Here is a 16,929-nt window from a genome sequence, read left to right as displayed (position 1 = left end):
GGATCAAAAGCCACTTTCTTCCACCTCCATACAAAGTTGCATTGGCAAAGAAGACAAACAATGCACATGTGTAAGATCACTTGTCGGGGTGAGTATTTCCATGTAGAGGGAACAAAAGTATTGAAGGACAAATCAAAAGGGTGATATCAAAGTAGATAACGATGTCTTCAACAATATTTTTGTGGATTTAAAGAGGCTTCAACAAAGCAATGATCAAATTTTATAAAGTCTCTCATGAAAAGGAAGGAGCTTCAAAGGGAAGCCCAAAAAGAGGCAAGGAAAGATAAGAAAAAATTAGACAAAGATGCCAGACATTGTACACGAATATGGATAAACTTGTATGAATTGATGGAAGAAGAGGAATGGGAAGCTAAGCCCACCCGATTGTGTTTGTATATGCTAGAGGGTAACAACTTTGTATACAAAATAGGTCTTCTAGGTTATGGTGCAAGCCGTAACTTAATGTCTTATGAGACTTGGACTTCTCTTGGGAAACAAACATTGTCTTCCATATGTATATAAGTGCAACCAAATGATGGATTATTTGGGTGTGTGCAAAATAATTTTTGACATAGCTGCTCTCACTACATAGCTAGTTGTTCACCCAAAAGAAGGAAAATTCTTTGTAATGCCTCCTGGTTGTTGAAATGTGCAATGTAAAATGAATAGGTTATTTTCTTGAGTATGGGAAAGCACCCTAGAGGTGCAAGATCTTGTGGAAAGATAAGAATGCCACATATGATATTTTATGGTGTGTGAACGTTGAGAGGCACATAAAAGAATGTGAAAAAGGGAGTGCCACATGGCATGATGATGTATAAGGTGGGATAAGGCTAGAAGGCCTATATCATTGTATGGTTTACAACATATTGCAATAGAGATATTGTTGTGAGTGTGCTCTCTCTCTCTCTCTCTCTCTCTCTCTCTCTCTCTCGTCATGGAGTTTCTTGTGTGGTTTAATCCACCTTAATCTTTATGCTTAAAATATGTTTATCCACCATGATCAATCCCATAGTGGATTCTTAACATGGTATCAAAGCTAGGGTGGGCTTTTAATCATGGTGCTTATGTATATGTATTAGTTTATGTGTTCATTTGATTAAGCATATTTTCTATTTTAGAATTTCCATTATGAAAAAATCAAGCACAATCATCATTATGGATTGCATTTCGAGTCTTGGATGGAGATTTGGAGATTATGGTGCTGCCAAGGAAGCTGAAAATAGCGATTTTAGCAATATGAAGACTATTAAGTCTTCACATCAACATCAAAGAAGCCACCCAAGAGAGTTGAAAATAGGATTTTTGCAACATGGAGAGCCTGCTCATCGTCAAAGAAGTTGAAATAAGGATTTTCAGTAATGATTATGAAGGCTATGGAGTCTTCAGTGTCAAACAAGGAAGCTGCCAAGAAGATTACCAAAGAAGGTATTTTGTGATTATTTGCCTCATTAATTTTTTAGTTTTAGCATGAGAGAATGCTCAATGTAAAGAAGGGTTGCTGATTTATGGGATGAGAAGATCCCATGGTTATTTGCAAATAGACAAAGAGCATGTGAAGGTGCTTATACTTGTTCAAGTGGTGGATAGGTGGTTATGGGCTAATTTGCAGCTCATATTAGAGCATGTTATATGGGCATGGCTCACGGAGTTACTCACAAATAATGGGTAACATTGGTGGAAGCATTCAAAGATTTCATATAGTTGGCACCTTGTGGTTTCTCAATGGGGGAAACCCGTGTTTGCTTTTATGAGCTCAATGGTGAGCTTGTGAATGGCCATACTAATGGCTATGGAATCTTGGAGAAGAAGGTTCATTGTGGAGGAGCTCAATGGTGAGCTTGTGCTGGCAGTACTAATGGCTATGGAACCTTGGAAGAAGGTTCATTGTGGAGGCAAGTAGCTACAAGAATTAGTAACACAAAAAAAATGGAGGTTTTTGAGACAGAATGTTGTAGGTACAAGGGGCTACATATTCAGATGACTTGAAGAGGAGAATCAAGAAAGAAGGCTCTGTAAGAGCTGGTGCCGTTACATGGTGGAAAGGGACAGTGGCAAACACGAGTGCTGCAAAATGAGGATGTTGATGGACACAGCCAAAGGAGTTTATATAGTAAGAAGAGAAGGCTTGAGGTGCAAAGTGCAACCCGAGAGAGAGGTGTAACTAGGCAGCAAGTAAGGAGCTCAAGAGAGAGTTCTGAAAGCATCAACGTCACATCACAGTTAGCCACTGACACAACAAGTAAAGAGCAAGGAGTGCAAGGTAAGCAAGGATTATTATACAGAATTGCTATAGATGAAAAAAGTGAATCTCAACGTGCAGCAAGTCCGCATGTGCTTGCAAGTCTTGGTGTGTAGGAGAAAGTAGGGAAGTCAGCTTGATGCACTTCAACAAGGAAGGAAGACTGGCCAGCATGTGGCAAGTGAAAGAGAATTCAATGCAAAATCAAGCCATGTGCACATGTCAGAGTTGCAGGCTAGTAGGATGTGTTAATTTTTGAAGAATTTTCTTTTAATAAAGTTTAAGGGTCTATTCACACGACCAAATTTTCAAATTTTTTAAAGAATATGTTCACACATATTTAAGTTCGCTGCGCGGGCTACGGCCAAAATGAGTTGTAATTTTATTATTTTTCTCTCTCTAGTGCCTTGAAATAACTGGCAAATATCAACTTTGGTGGCAAAAGCCGTGGATGTTAATCATTCTTTTTTGAGACGGGTGCCCTACCCTTGCTTGCATGCATAAAAAGGATTGTATTTTTTTTCTCACCCAAAATTATGAGGGTCCTCTTCTCGAGCTTGGGAAGCTCAAAAGGAATGTAATTGTGGTGTGCGTTGAGTTGTGCACGCATAGGCATCGCACTACATGGGTTGGTTCTCACTCAAACACTTATGTTCAAATTAGACTCAGTGGTTTCGCTGTGAGCAAGTGGGCTCAAAATGGACTTCGTGTCTAGGATGGTAGACACACGTGCACACACTTGTTGAGCACTCCAATTTGCATTAAGGAGGAGTGTTGATATTAACACACGTGCACACACTTGTTGAGCACTCCAATTTGCATTAAGGAGGAGTGTTGATATTGGCAATGCCAAATTGTTGGGGGTGGGAGGTGAGTTGGTCAAATTGATTGGAGAGATTGTATGCACACACCCAAGTTTACATTGAGGAGAGGCGTTGAAATGTGTAATGTGAAATGATGTGTTATTTGCTTGAGTATGGGAAAGCACCCTAGAGGTGCAAGATATTGTGGAAAGATAAGAATTCCATATATGATATTGTATGGTGTGTGAATGTTGAGAGCCACATAAAAGAATGTGGAAAAGGGAGTGCCACATGGCATGCTGGGAGGGTCACTATATGTAAACCCTCTATATCACGTGCGTTCAAGTCCTAATAAAAAAACCCCTTATTTGTAATTTTTTCATGAATAAAACACACCCTTTTTCTATTAAATCTATAAATATCCCCTTTAAATTGTACCCTTCTATACGTAAAAAAGGGATTAAAAAAACCCCTTCTGTTGAGCCCACATGCTACGCTTACATATTTATGAGTGAACCCCCCGAGATGGCATGATGATGTGTAAAGTGGGATAAAGCTAGAAGGCCTATATCATTGTATGGTTCACAACATATTGCAATAGAGCTATTGTTGAGTGTGCACTCTCTCTCTCTAGTCATAGAGTTTCTTGTGTGGTTTAATCCACTTTAATCTTTATGCTTAATATATGTTTATCCACCATGATCAATCCCATAGTGGATTCTTAACACTGGTGCTATATCAGAAGAGCTCTTGTTGGGGAGAAATTGGATGAGCCACTACAAATGCATGGTGGATTAGGATTTTAGAACTTCTTCAATGAAAGTTTCCAATCATCAACAAGTCAATATTCTCCTATATCAGAGGACAAAATTATAAAGCTGCTTGATGAAGAAACTCTTTTGGTTGTGCCATAAAATGCATTACTTGCACCCTTTGAGTGTGAAAAACTTTTCACCTTGACTACACTACCACTAAAGGATCCTGAGAATGTCTTAGACTTGCCACATTGTACACTTCACACAAACAAATCATCATCACCAACCCCTTAACATAAATAAAAAGTCATAAGGTAACCCCACGGTCAAAAATTACAATGTTGGCTACCCAAACTTCTTAAAGCCCAAAATTATCTTCTGAATAATTTAATTTGGGTACTCAAAGCCAATGAACCTAGACCACTGACCTTAGGAAATTTCCCACAAAAGAAGAAAACCCAAAACAAAAAAAATCTATGTTTCTAGCAAAAAGAACCCAATGGGACCTTATGCACCAAACTTGACCAACACATACACCAAGTGTGTGGGTTCCTAAGGACCTTCTCATGGCTTAAGGATATTTTGTAGGGCCAACGTCAACTTGGATCCCCAATAGGAAAAACCCTTCAAAACTCGTGACACACTAGTAATGGCGTGAAACAGAGATGACCTAAGGATTTTATGAATTCCCTTGATTTTGATGGAGGGAATATCCAAAAATTTCTTGAGGTTTTAGAATTAAGTAGTCTCTCACCTTGTGATAATCCTCTCTCCTTGCCACGCACAAACCCATTGATAGGGCCTCACAAGTTAAAAATGGAAATAAATGTGATTTAGTTACTTCTAAGCAGGTAATGTAAGCATGAAAAAACATATGTTAAACTTTGATAGACGGCTTCAAGCAGCGTGGGAAGCAAATTATTGGAGAATAGACATGACAAGAGGACATACCTAGAGCATAAAGGGCGTGAGGGATGCTACATCATCAAAGACAAAGAAACCTTGGATGGTATCACCTACATCTTAAGTGCTTCATGCTCTTTCAAGAAAGACCTCAGTCAAAGCAAAGCTAAAAACAGCTAGTGCTATGGATGATGGCATCAAAGATGGGGGAAGACTTCATCAATGAGATCATTTTTTGATATCTTCATGGCATCTCCCAATATACTGGGTTTTCTACACTTCAGTGGGGTGACTTCAGTGGGGTGATAATTCCTACACCATCTGACTCTCACAATGCATCTTATCTAATTCACATATTCCCTACCCTCAGTGGATCTAGTTATACCCCCCCCCCCCCCAAATCTTCCACCTCAAGTAGCTTATCCAATTCACATATTCCCTAGTGCATCTAGTTATACCCCCCTAGAGTCTTCCACATCAAGTAGCTTATTAATGTTAAATCACCCTAGAGATGACATCTTTGATAACTTAGAATCTTGGGAATATGACTTTATCACAAGGGAAACTATTCATCAAAGGCCATATCTTTTGCACAAGGCTTGAGCTCATCGGGGAGTTCACTATGTAAACCTAGTATATCATGTGCATTTAAGGCCTATATCTAAAGTTCCTTATCTATAGATTTTTCATATTTGAAATTAACCCTTTTTCAATAAAAGAATGTTACTTTTTTTAATATCCTTTTGATGGAACCCTTTTGTAAATAAATTTCTCTCAAAAAATTAAATAAAAAATGTCCTTCCAAGGCTGAGATGGGTAATCCCCTTGGAAAACCAACCTTGCCAAAGATGATGTGAAGAGGATAATTATGGATTATATACCACGTGGGAATAAATAGGTCATCATGGAGTTATGGCCAACATTAGGAGAGCCAAATCACTATTGCGGGAAATAGTGGTTGCAAGGGGACACTAATCTCTCAAATCCCCATCTTGCAGGTTTATTAGAAATTAGAATGGTTACCATTATCATTCACGTGTGTTTTCAAAGGTGGAGGAATGAACATCAATCTGCGTAGTAAGGGGGTTATATGATCATAGAAGAAGATAGAGATATATAGAAGGAAGGATGGTATCATGATCAACCAGAAGGGGAGAAAGAAATGGCCAAAAAAGAAATACTACTCAGATATCTATGCTAACGCTCCAACTATGTCTACAACTTTCCAAGGTTTAAGTAGGCACATTAGTCTTCTTTCTTTAACTTCAGGTTCTACATACTCTCCCTTGTCCTGTAGTGGTTTTCCTATAGTGGTGGAAGGACATCATGACCTAGATTTTATTGCAACCTGACACTTCCTCAACCTCAACATCATTCTCATCAACCACGGATGGGCCAACATCATGGGACCATACATCACACTTTATCTTTGATCTCAATGAAGGCCTCAATCTAGATCACATATTTTTCTACTACCAATTATAGTACCTTCCTATAGTCACTACCATGTTATCGCCATGGAAGATACAATCTAAACCCACTTCTAGAAAACACAAGCGGTGGCTTATCATTAACAGATATATGTCCTCAATCATTACCACTGTTGAAGATACAATCTAAACCTCATCTAAACCCGAAAGCACAAGCGGTGGCTTATCATTAACACATGTATGTCCTCAATCATTAACAACTCTGAAGGGATAAAAAATCATTCACTATGTAATTCCAAATATTTTAGAGTCAACTCAAGACCCAAAACATGGTGGAGAGCTATTAGTCTCGATCAATCTTTGTAACATTTTCTGTTTTATGTTTTTTTAAATTTTTCCATTATTCATCATTGTCAAAGTCACGTGTGGTAGAGCGAGACATCCAGAAGAGTCTAAGTCAAGTTGCAAGTTAAGTCATTTATTTTGGATTGACAAGTATAAAATGTTAAACAGTGATTGGCATGGAGGAGGGAGGAGTATATAATGCAAAACGTCTCTCATGGTTCTACATCTCACTCATGCATAATACATCCACACTCACACACTATGCACCATGGTTTGAGCCTTGATAACAAATGCCCTCCCATGTAGATACTCTCACTTGCACCACATATTGTTTTTACTTTTGTGATGTATATAAGTAGGTAGGTGCTTACACCATTCAAGCACATGCATTAAGCATGCTCGGGGGGTTCACCTAAAAATATCCAAGTATAGCACGTGAGTTCAAATGAAGGGGTTTTTTAATTCAAAATTTTGAGGTAAATTTATAGAAATACATTTACAGAAGGGATTTTTTTAATCGATTTTGGAAAAAAACCCATAAGCCCATAAAGAAAAGGGGTCATTTTATTCATAAAAATTTATAGGTAAGGGGTTTTTTAAATACCCCTTGAATGCATGTGATACATAGGGTTTCTTAGTAGTGCACTCCTCGAATAAGCACCCTTACCTGTATTCACCCAGGCACACACATTTGCACCAATGTTTGTACCCTCACCATCGATAACCTCTAGCCAATGATCCCTCCAAGATTCCTTAACCTCGCCACCTCAACACCTCTAGCCAATGATCCCTCCAAGATTCCTTAACCTCGCCACCTCAACACCTCTATTACCTAGGCAGAGGACAGATCACCTAGCATTAGGGGAAACTTGGACTCAATTTTGGGCCTTTTAAGCCCTTGGGGATTCTAAGGAATATTCCATGAGGACCAATGGCTTCCGTCTCATGGAACTTTTGAGAGCTTTTTGGTGGGATGGCCATAACTTGAGCATATGAAGTCCAAATTTGTCGGAGGTCAGTGCATTAGAATCCTCTCATTGAGATCTTTCCAATGATAGGTTACATGATATAGTTTTGAGGTATGAAGAGTAGAGTTATTCATAAGCTCCCTTTTTTCAATATAATGATGACTTGGCACTTCTTAGACGGCCCAAAAATGAGTCCAAAATCAATTTTTTAAAAAACCCGTAAGTCTATAAAGAAAAAGGGATCATTTTATACATAAAAAATTACAGGTAAGGGGTTTTTAAAATACCCCTTGAACGCACGTGATACATAGGGTTTCTTAGTAGTGCACCCCCTGAGCCCACTAACACCACTTCCATACTCGTGGGACACATCAACACTAAGTGAAGGGAGCATAAGAAGCCATCATTAAGCAACAAATAATGAACAAAGCCAAATAGACCTAAGTAATGAAGGTCATGCAAGCTATGGACTCAAGGTAGCATACCCCATATGTAAAAGTGCCCAACATCACTTCCACACTCATTGGACAACACTGAGTGAAGGGAGTGGAAGAAGCCATCATCAAGCAACAAAGAATAAATGAAGCCCAAACAAACTTAAGTAATCAAGGTCATGTAGGCTATGAAGTAGTTATGGACTCAAGGCAGCATACCCCATGTGTACATGCTTGCCTAAGAAAGCATATAGCAATCAAGGTCATGCAGACTATAAGGTAGCTATGAACTCAATCAGACGTACTATACGGTGATAGGTCACGCATAATCAATTATACGTTTTAGCTCTTACATTTTAATTGAAAGCTTTTTGATTGAAATATTTTAAGCTTTCGATCGAAAAGCTTTCATTTTCATTATAAAAGAGCTTATTTTATCATTGTTTTGTACTTTGTTCTTGGTTTGTACACTTGTTCAAACCTTGAGAACAAAAAACAAATTATATACCTTTAAAAAGGTAAAAATAAAAATTGGATTTTTTATTTGAATAGAGTAATATGTTTGTAACATTCAATATATATATATATATATATATATATATATATATATATATATATTGAGTAGTCATGTTTTTTTAAATAGCAATATTGATAAAAAGCTTTAGTGTTGATTTAAATCTAGTATATATAATTTTGTGTTGGTAAAAACTATAATGTTATTTTAAATTGGTATATGTTAAAAGTTAGCTTTTCACTGTTAAGTTGTTTAGGATAAAGTACAAGTAACTTATCATGTGTTGGAAGCTTGCCTCACACTTTTAAGAGTTACTTAGGATAGAGCCTAGAAGTAACTTATCATGTGTTGGAAGCTTTCCTCACACTTTTACGAGTTACTTAGGATAGAGTAGAAGAAACTTGTCATGTGTGTGGAAACTTTTGCTTCATACTTGCAAGTTGCTTAGAATAGAGTAGAAGTAACCTCGCATGTGTTGGAAGCTTTTGCTTCACACTTTCAAGTTTTTTAGGATAGAGTATGAGTAACGTAGCATGTGTTTGAAGCTTTATTCACACTTGCAAATTTCTTATAATAAATTTAAAAATATCTTGGCATGTGTTGATCTGAGAGCTATGGACATCTTTTGCAAAGAGCTTTGAAACCCTTTGAAGCCAAATATTTGGCCAAATAATCTAAAGAGTTTTATTTAGCCGGATTGAAGAAAGCCCTAAGGAGTTCTTTGGGCATGCTTCGTTGAATGTGAAACAGAACTAATTCTATCAAATGACATCTGCTCAATTTTTCTTCTCTCTCTCTTTGGTTTTATAGACGAGGCCATTATATCTATAAATATAGAACATTAAAAAATGTATGAAAATAACAAAAACTAATATTTTGTTATGAAAATGAAAGCAAGTGATAAAACATAAATCATATACTTCTGTAGTTGATATAAAACAACATTGATCTCATCTAAGATGCATCTATACACGACGCTAAAATACATAATAAGTCAGTGAGTATGGCTTTAGCAAAATATAAAGCGCTCAAAAAATGAATGATCCAAATTTATATACTATTTTTTATGAGAAAAATTAGTTATTTTCATACTTAAAGTATGCACTCCAAATCATGGCTTTAAGTAGCATACATGTGTGAAGTTGACTTTATCAAAATCGAAAGCCTTTTGATTGAAAGTCTTTCAATAAAAAATGAATGAATTTGAAACATTATTCGTTACAATAAACTTGAATACGTAAATAATGATCCCATATTATTCATTTAGAAAATCAATATACAAGTTGTATAATATAACATAGCTTAAATCTACATTAGACAAAAAATAGACTAAGGTCTACTGGGGTTCCCAAAGGTCATGAAGTCTAGACACCCCACCCATGACTAATAAGTGACTTGTATAATGAGAAAGGGCAATTCCCTTCAGTTGGATTGAGAACTAAGCTCTTGCCTCTTGTGCTCTTAATCTCTCTAGCTCTATGACCTTTGCTTGTTGTTAGTTCTATGCTCTCTTGCCTCGAGCTTTATGCTCCCTTGCCTCAACATAGATATATCTTGAAGCTAGTTTGGAGCTCTTCAAGCCACGTGAGTCCCAATCTCAACATAAACAACTCATGTGGTGACAATGGGAGGCAATCTTCTTAAGTGCTAGCTTGCTACAACGTACTTGCCTCTTCTCTCCAAGATGGCGATACGCATCCAAGTTCTCTAGGATAAGTATGCAGGTTAAGAAACGCTTTATATATGGACTTAAACACGCTTCCAAAGCATGGTATGAGAGAATAAATTCCTATTAGTCATCAATTTATATGTTCATGACATGGTGCTCATAGGCCCTAATGAGGAGATGATTTTAGCCTTTAAGCCTAAGTTACATGTGTCATTTATTGAGATGAAATATTTGGTCTTATTACATTATTATTTGGGCATAAAGTTTATGCAATGTAGCATAATGATGGTACTGTGATACTACAATCAAAGTATATATATATAGACTAATTACACGATTTAGCCTTGAAGACTATAAGCCTATTACTACACTATAGAGACAAGTGCTAAGCTTAGTCTTACATCACTTTATCAGTAGGTTATGGGATCATCTATCTATGCAATATGAGTATAGACATTCCATTTGGGGTCTCCTAGTTGAGTAGGTTTATGTGTAGTCTCGAAAGTAAGCATTGGTGGTGGTTGGCAAGTGAGTATTTTTACAGGGAACTCAATCCCTTGTGAGCTATTCTATGTTAAGGGGGGTAATATTCAGTTGTATATGCATTCAATGGCTTTGATTGGGCTGCTTGTTATGACACGTGAGTGTCATATAGTGGTTGTTTATGACACGTGAGTGTCCAATAGTGGCTTTTCCTTTCACCTTAGTTATTCATGTATATCATAGCTTAGCAAGAAGTAACCAACATGGTGGCATATGTTCAGGGCTATCACACGAGAAGTTAGAAGTTTTTTCACAAATCTTTTAGCTTATTACCATTTAGAGATTGATTAGCCACATAATCGACATAATCCATGCACATGTTTACATCATCATTATAGGGGAGATTTGTAGCCAATTATATGGTAGTGATGTGTAGATGTAGGCTAATACTGGGCCGAGGTACTTTTTCCCTCCTTAAGAGGTTTTTTCCCTTGAGCATGTGTACACATTCCTATAAGTGTGTAAGTAACCTTATCATGCCACTTAATTTGTACTTCACTCATTCACATCAATGTCCTTTTTTGAGTGTAGGGCTTCTCTGCATTTTTGCTAACTTGCTCCATCTGTGTGTGTGTGTTGCTACCTTTGTCTCCACTTGAACAAATTAAAGAAAACAATTATCTATTTATCTATTAAGAGAAAAACACAAAATACTAAGAAGGTATTCCAAAGACTAATTACACAGTACTAAGAAGTTACTACGCCAATTACACAAACCAAAAATTTATTTTCGATTCTAGAATCCAATTCAACATATAGAAATAAAAATTAATCGTACCTATTTCGAAAAAAGAAATAAGTATCTTTTAAAATTTTCAAGTCAATGATTGAAGGGTGGAGCCTTTGAACTCTTTCCAACCTTTGCATATAAAGTGTTTTTTTTAAAATCTCTAGATGCAAAACAAAATCCAAAGCTATACATCTGCATTCTCTCTCTCTCTCTCTCTCTCTCAAACACACACACACACACACACACACACACACACACACACACAACCATACTCATACTTGTATTTATACATTTTTCTCTCACGCATACACACACATTGTTTATACTTGCAATCACACCCCACTTAGGCTTAAAATCTCTCTCTCTCTCTCTCTCTCTCTCACACACACACACACACACACACACACACACACACACACACACACACACACCCCACACATTGTTTATACTTGCAATCACACCCCACTTAGGCTTAAAATCTCTCTCTCTCTCTCTCTCTCTCTCTCTCTCTCTCTCTCTCTCTCTCTCTCTCTCTCTCTCTCTCTTTCTCTCTCTCTCTCTCTCAATCCAAATGTACAAAGTACAATGATCTAGGGAGAACATTTTACAAAATTCATCCCATTGATTTATACCAAAACAAAAAAACTCAATTTCTTACAGCTTATGTTCTTTAGAAATCTTTTTCTAGACCTCTTTTTTTTAAAATGTTCATTTCTAAAATATATATCCAAGGTTTCACAAGTCTATAATGTTCATTGTAATTCCTAGCATTTTTACCTTACTCATATTTTTCGCATACTTTTTTAAAAACTACAAAGCTTTAGCAACATCTATAACATGTAATTTGGAATCTTGCTAACACTTGCCTTCACTTTACCAACACAAATTGTTGATGGATTTGGATGGTGGCATGTATAAGGTTTGCTTTCACTGTTCTATTCTTTTGAGGGATTATTCACATTTCTCGAACATAATTAATATAAAGTCTCAATTATCTCCTTTTTTTATTTCACTATACTAGGGTAACATTTTTTCTTTTTTGATCCTTCCATACCCCCCCACACACACACACACATAAGCATAATAATTACATATTTCATAAAACCATTCAAAATAGTGAACAATGGACTGCTGTATAGTGATATATAATGAAAGTACTAATAAGGTGTACTAGAATCATTACACAAAACAAAAGTTCATTTTGGATTTTATAATTTATTCTATTCACGTACGAGTAAGGTGTACTAGAATCATTACACAAATCAAAAATTCCTTTTGGATTCTATAATTTATCTATTAAGAGAAAAACACAAACTACTAAGAAGGTATTAGACTAATTACACAGTATTAAGAAGTTATTGGGCTCATTACACAGTATTAAGAAGTTACTGGGCCAATTACACAAACTAAAAATTGATTTTAGATTCTAGAAACATATGGAAATAAAAATTAATCATACCTCTTTTGAAAAAAGAAATAAGTATCTTTTCAAAATTTTCAAGTCAATGCTTGAAGGGTGGAACCTTTGAACCTCTTTCCAACCTTTGCATATGAAGACTTTTTTTAAAAAAATCTATAGATGCAAAACAAAATCCAAAGCTATACATCTGCATTCTCTCTCTCTCTCTCACACACACACACAACCATACTCATACTTGTATTTATACATATATAATATTATTTTCTCTCATGTATACACACACATTGGTTATACTTGCAATCACACCCCACTTAGGTTTAATTCTCTGTCTCTCTCTCTCTCTCTCTCTCTCTCTCTCTCTCTCTCTCTCTCTCTCTCTCTCTCTCTCTCTCAATCCAAATCTCAATCCAAATGTACAAAGTACAATGATCTAGGGACAATGTTTTACAAAATTCATCCATTGATTTATACCAAAACAAAAAAACTCAATTTCTTAGAGCTTATGTTCTTTAGAAATTTTTTTCTAAACCTTTTTTTTAAATGTTCATTTCTAAAATATATATCCAAGGCTTCCTGTAATGTTCATTGTAATTCCTAGCATTTTTACCTTTGGCTATCTCATATTTTTCGCATACTTTTTTAAAAACTACAAAGCTTTAGCAACATTTATAACATGTAATTTGGAATCTTGCTAACACCTGCCTTCACTTTACCAACACAAATTGTTGATGGATTTGGATGGTGGCATGTACAAGGTTTCCACTTCTAAAGCTTTCACTGTATTAAATTCTATATGAGGGATTATTCACATTTCTCTCAGCCTTTTTATACATGAACATAATTAATATAAATTCTTAGTTATTTTTATGTCACTATACCAGGGTAACATTTTTCTTTTTTGATCCCCCCATATACACACCCCACCCCCCCTCCCCCCCCCACACACACACAAGCATAATAATTACATATTTAATAAACCATTCAAAATAGTGAACAATGGATTGTTGTATAGTGATATATAATGAAATTACAGAAAGTATGTCTCCTTTTGGCACGAATGTCCTACAAAACTCTAAACGTGTTAATTATGCCTCGATGCTCAATGTTGCATGCGTTGAAATGTTTACTTTTAAGAGAGAAATTACTATTATAATTCACATCGTTGGAATCTTCTCATTTGCTAGCATCTTATTTTTTGACGTGCACATGAGAGCTACAATTGAACACTTGCCATATGGCCTCGCATAAGAAGAAATTGGAAATGATGGGAAGTTATGGGTGGTAAACCTTGAAAATGATTTGATGGTACATAAAACACACACACACACACACACACACACACACACACATGCTCTCTCTCTCTCTCTCTCTCTCTCTCTCTCTCTCTCTCTCTCTCTCTCTCTCTCTTTAAGTCAAGGTGGAATCTTCTCATTTTATAGCATCTTCTTCTTCTTCTTTTTTAAAGTACACATAAGAGGTAGAGGTGCAAAGCTTGGCATTTGGGGTAAAGCTTGGATTCTCTCTCTCTCTCTCTCTCTCTCTCCACACACACACACACACACACGTGGCTCCCCTCCTTGCTTTAGATTAGTTTGTTGTTGAAGCATAGCAAGAGTTATCAAATACATTTGCTAACCCATCGTTTGTGAGCATAACAATCTAATGTTCATTAATTACACATCAAATCCACAACTTTTTGCAGGTGTAAAACATTCACAACTTTTTGTAGGTGTATTAATTAAATGCCATTGACATGGCATTTAATTAATACAACCTTAGTACATGAGTCTCCCACCCTACCAAGGCTTATAGGGAGGAAAATACCAAAGCTAATTCTAAGAGAAGCAATGGTGCCAATATATTGAGGGAAATACCACGGCTTCTATTGAGGGAAATACAAAGGCCAACAAAAAGAATCTTGTAAGATGTGGGATATAATATTTAAATGGCTAAATGAAGACTGAATACTGTGCAGTCTATCTGGTTTTGAAATCATCAGATGTATATGGGTAACTTTTGAGAGATGAAAGGATGGTCATGACCTTATATAATATAACATATATTTCTTAAAAAAAATGGTACTAGTGCCAATATCGAGGGAAATACCAAGGTTTTTATTGAGGTAAATACAAAGGCTTTTATTGACATATACATTTAAGGCTTTTTCCGAGGTGCTACATGCATAACTCTAGAATTCGCTCTTTAATATAAACCTTAATATAAAAATAGATGATTGCTTAACATTTGATTTTCTTAGCTTATGTCTATACCTCATATGCATGAATATTTAAGGTGCTATGAGATGTTAATGCTACATTAATAAAAATGTACCATCATTCGATCACATCATATTGTTTTTGAACCCTTATAGATCCTTCAACTGTACCCCCATGCATACAGACACATTGGTTATACTCTCTCTCTCTCTCTCTCTCTCTCTCTCTCTCTCTCCAAACTTACAAAGTACAATGATCTAGGGACAACGTTTTACAAAATTCATCCATTGATTTATACCAAAGCAAAAAAACCTTATGTTCTTTAGTAATATTTTCCTAGACTTTTTTTTTGAATCCTCATTTCTAATATATATATCCAAGATTTTATAAATCTATAATGTTCATTGTAATTCCTAGCATTTTTACCTTTGGCTAACTCATATTTTTCTCGCATATTTTTTTTAAAAACTACAAAGCTTTAGCAACATGTAATTTGGAATCTTGCTAACACCTGCCTTCACTTTAACAACACAAATTGTTGATGGATTTGGATGGTGGCACGTATAAGGTTTCCACTTCTAAAGCTTTCACTAATCAATTCTATATGAGGGATTATTCACAATTCTCTTAGGCTTTTTAAACATAAACATTTAATTAATATAAAGTCTCAATTATCTCCCTTTTTTCTATGTCGCTATACTAGGGTAACATTTTTTCCTTTTTGATCCCCCCCAACACCCACCCCACCCCAACACACACACACACACACACACACAACTATAATAATTACATGTTTCATACAACCATTCAAAATAGTGAACAATGGATTGTTGTATAGGGATATATAATGAAATTACAAAAAGTATGTCTCCTTTTAGAAACAACTTGTGGCCGATTGAATGTCCTACAAGACTCTAAATGTGCTAATTATGTCTTGAAGCTACATGGGTTGCAATGTTTACTTTTAAGAGAGAAATTACTAATATCAAATCAAGTTGGAATCTTTTGGTTTACCAGCATCTTATTTTTTGACGTGCCCATGAGAGGTACAATTGAACATTTGCCATATGGCCTCGCAGAAGAAGAAATTGGAAATGATGGGAAGTTATATGGTAAAGCTTGGAAATGACTTGATGGTACACAACACTCTCTCTCTCTCTCTCTCTCTCTCTATATATATATATATATATATATATATATATATATACAAGTCAAGGTGGAATATTCTCATTTTATAACATCTTCTTCTTCTTCTTTATAAAAGCACACATGAGGGGTAGAAGCGAGCACCTTGCCATATGTCCTTCCGTGAAGGAAAGCTTGGGAGTTTGGGTAAAAGCTTGGATTTGTTCTCTCTCTCTCTCTCTCTCTCTCTCTCTCTCTCTCTCTCTCTCTCTCTCTCTCTCTGTGTGTGTGTGTGTGTGGGGGGGGGGTGGGGGAGGGGAGAGAAACACGTGTGGCTCCACTCCTTGCTCTGAGTAGAAGCATAGCAAAAATTATCAAATGCATTTGCTAACGCCGTCGTTTGTGAGCATAACAATCTAATGTTCATTAATTACGCAACCAAGCCGTGTTGGCGTCGTGTGACTAGTTATGTACAAAACCTTAATAAACCTAGCAATTATCAGAAGCGAAATTCCGACCAGGGAGCAGGATAGCTGCCAACCTCGTTTTTATCGCATGGGATTTCCTCTTCTGTAATAACGAAGCGTTGCAGATCCAATAAATCCCAAGGATGGGTTTGCTCGAGGGAAGGCATGGGATGCTGAGATTCATCATCAGAATCATGGTTTGAAATTGCAGTGCCGTGTTCGATTTGCGGCACGGCGTCGGAATGTGAAGGAGTTGCATGCACTGATTGAGTTAGGGTTTCTGGAGTCTGTGCAGCGCCGGCAGGGCTCTGTAATCTGAACATCTGCGAAGAGAATTCCATGTCAACAGTTGGTAAGGGTGGGTG

The 16,929-nt window shown here is 36.4% G+C and overlaps 1 protein-coding gene across 1 annotated transcript in view; it reads right to left on the bottom strand.

Annotated features, from left to right (window-relative positions):
• Positions 1 to 16,402: 16,402 nt before the first annotated feature.
• The window catches only part of LOC147619257 (uncharacterized), a 1,283-nt gene continuing 756 nt past the window's right edge, over positions 16,403 to 16,929 (bottom strand). Inside the window, exon 2 of the mRNA XM_086773492.1 lies at positions 16,403 to 16,887. Within this exon, the coding sequence (XP_086629618.1) occupies positions 16,597 to 16,887 (291 nt within the window). The 3' untranslated portion in view covers positions 16,403 to 16,596. The remainder of the gene's footprint in view (positions 16,888 to 16,929) is intronic.

The sequence above is a fragment of the Cibotium barometz genome, chromosome 33 (genome assembly GCF_041138505.1).
Source record: "Cibotium barometz isolate CiBa-2024 chromosome 33, ASM4113850v1, whole genome shotgun sequence".
In the NCBI taxonomy this organism is placed as follows: domain Eukaryota; kingdom Viridiplantae; phylum Streptophyta; class Polypodiopsida; order Cyatheales; family Cibotiaceae; genus Cibotium; species Cibotium barometz.
The sequence above is the reverse complement of the archived record's forward strand: the minus strand, read 5'-3'. Positions and strand labels throughout refer to the sequence as shown.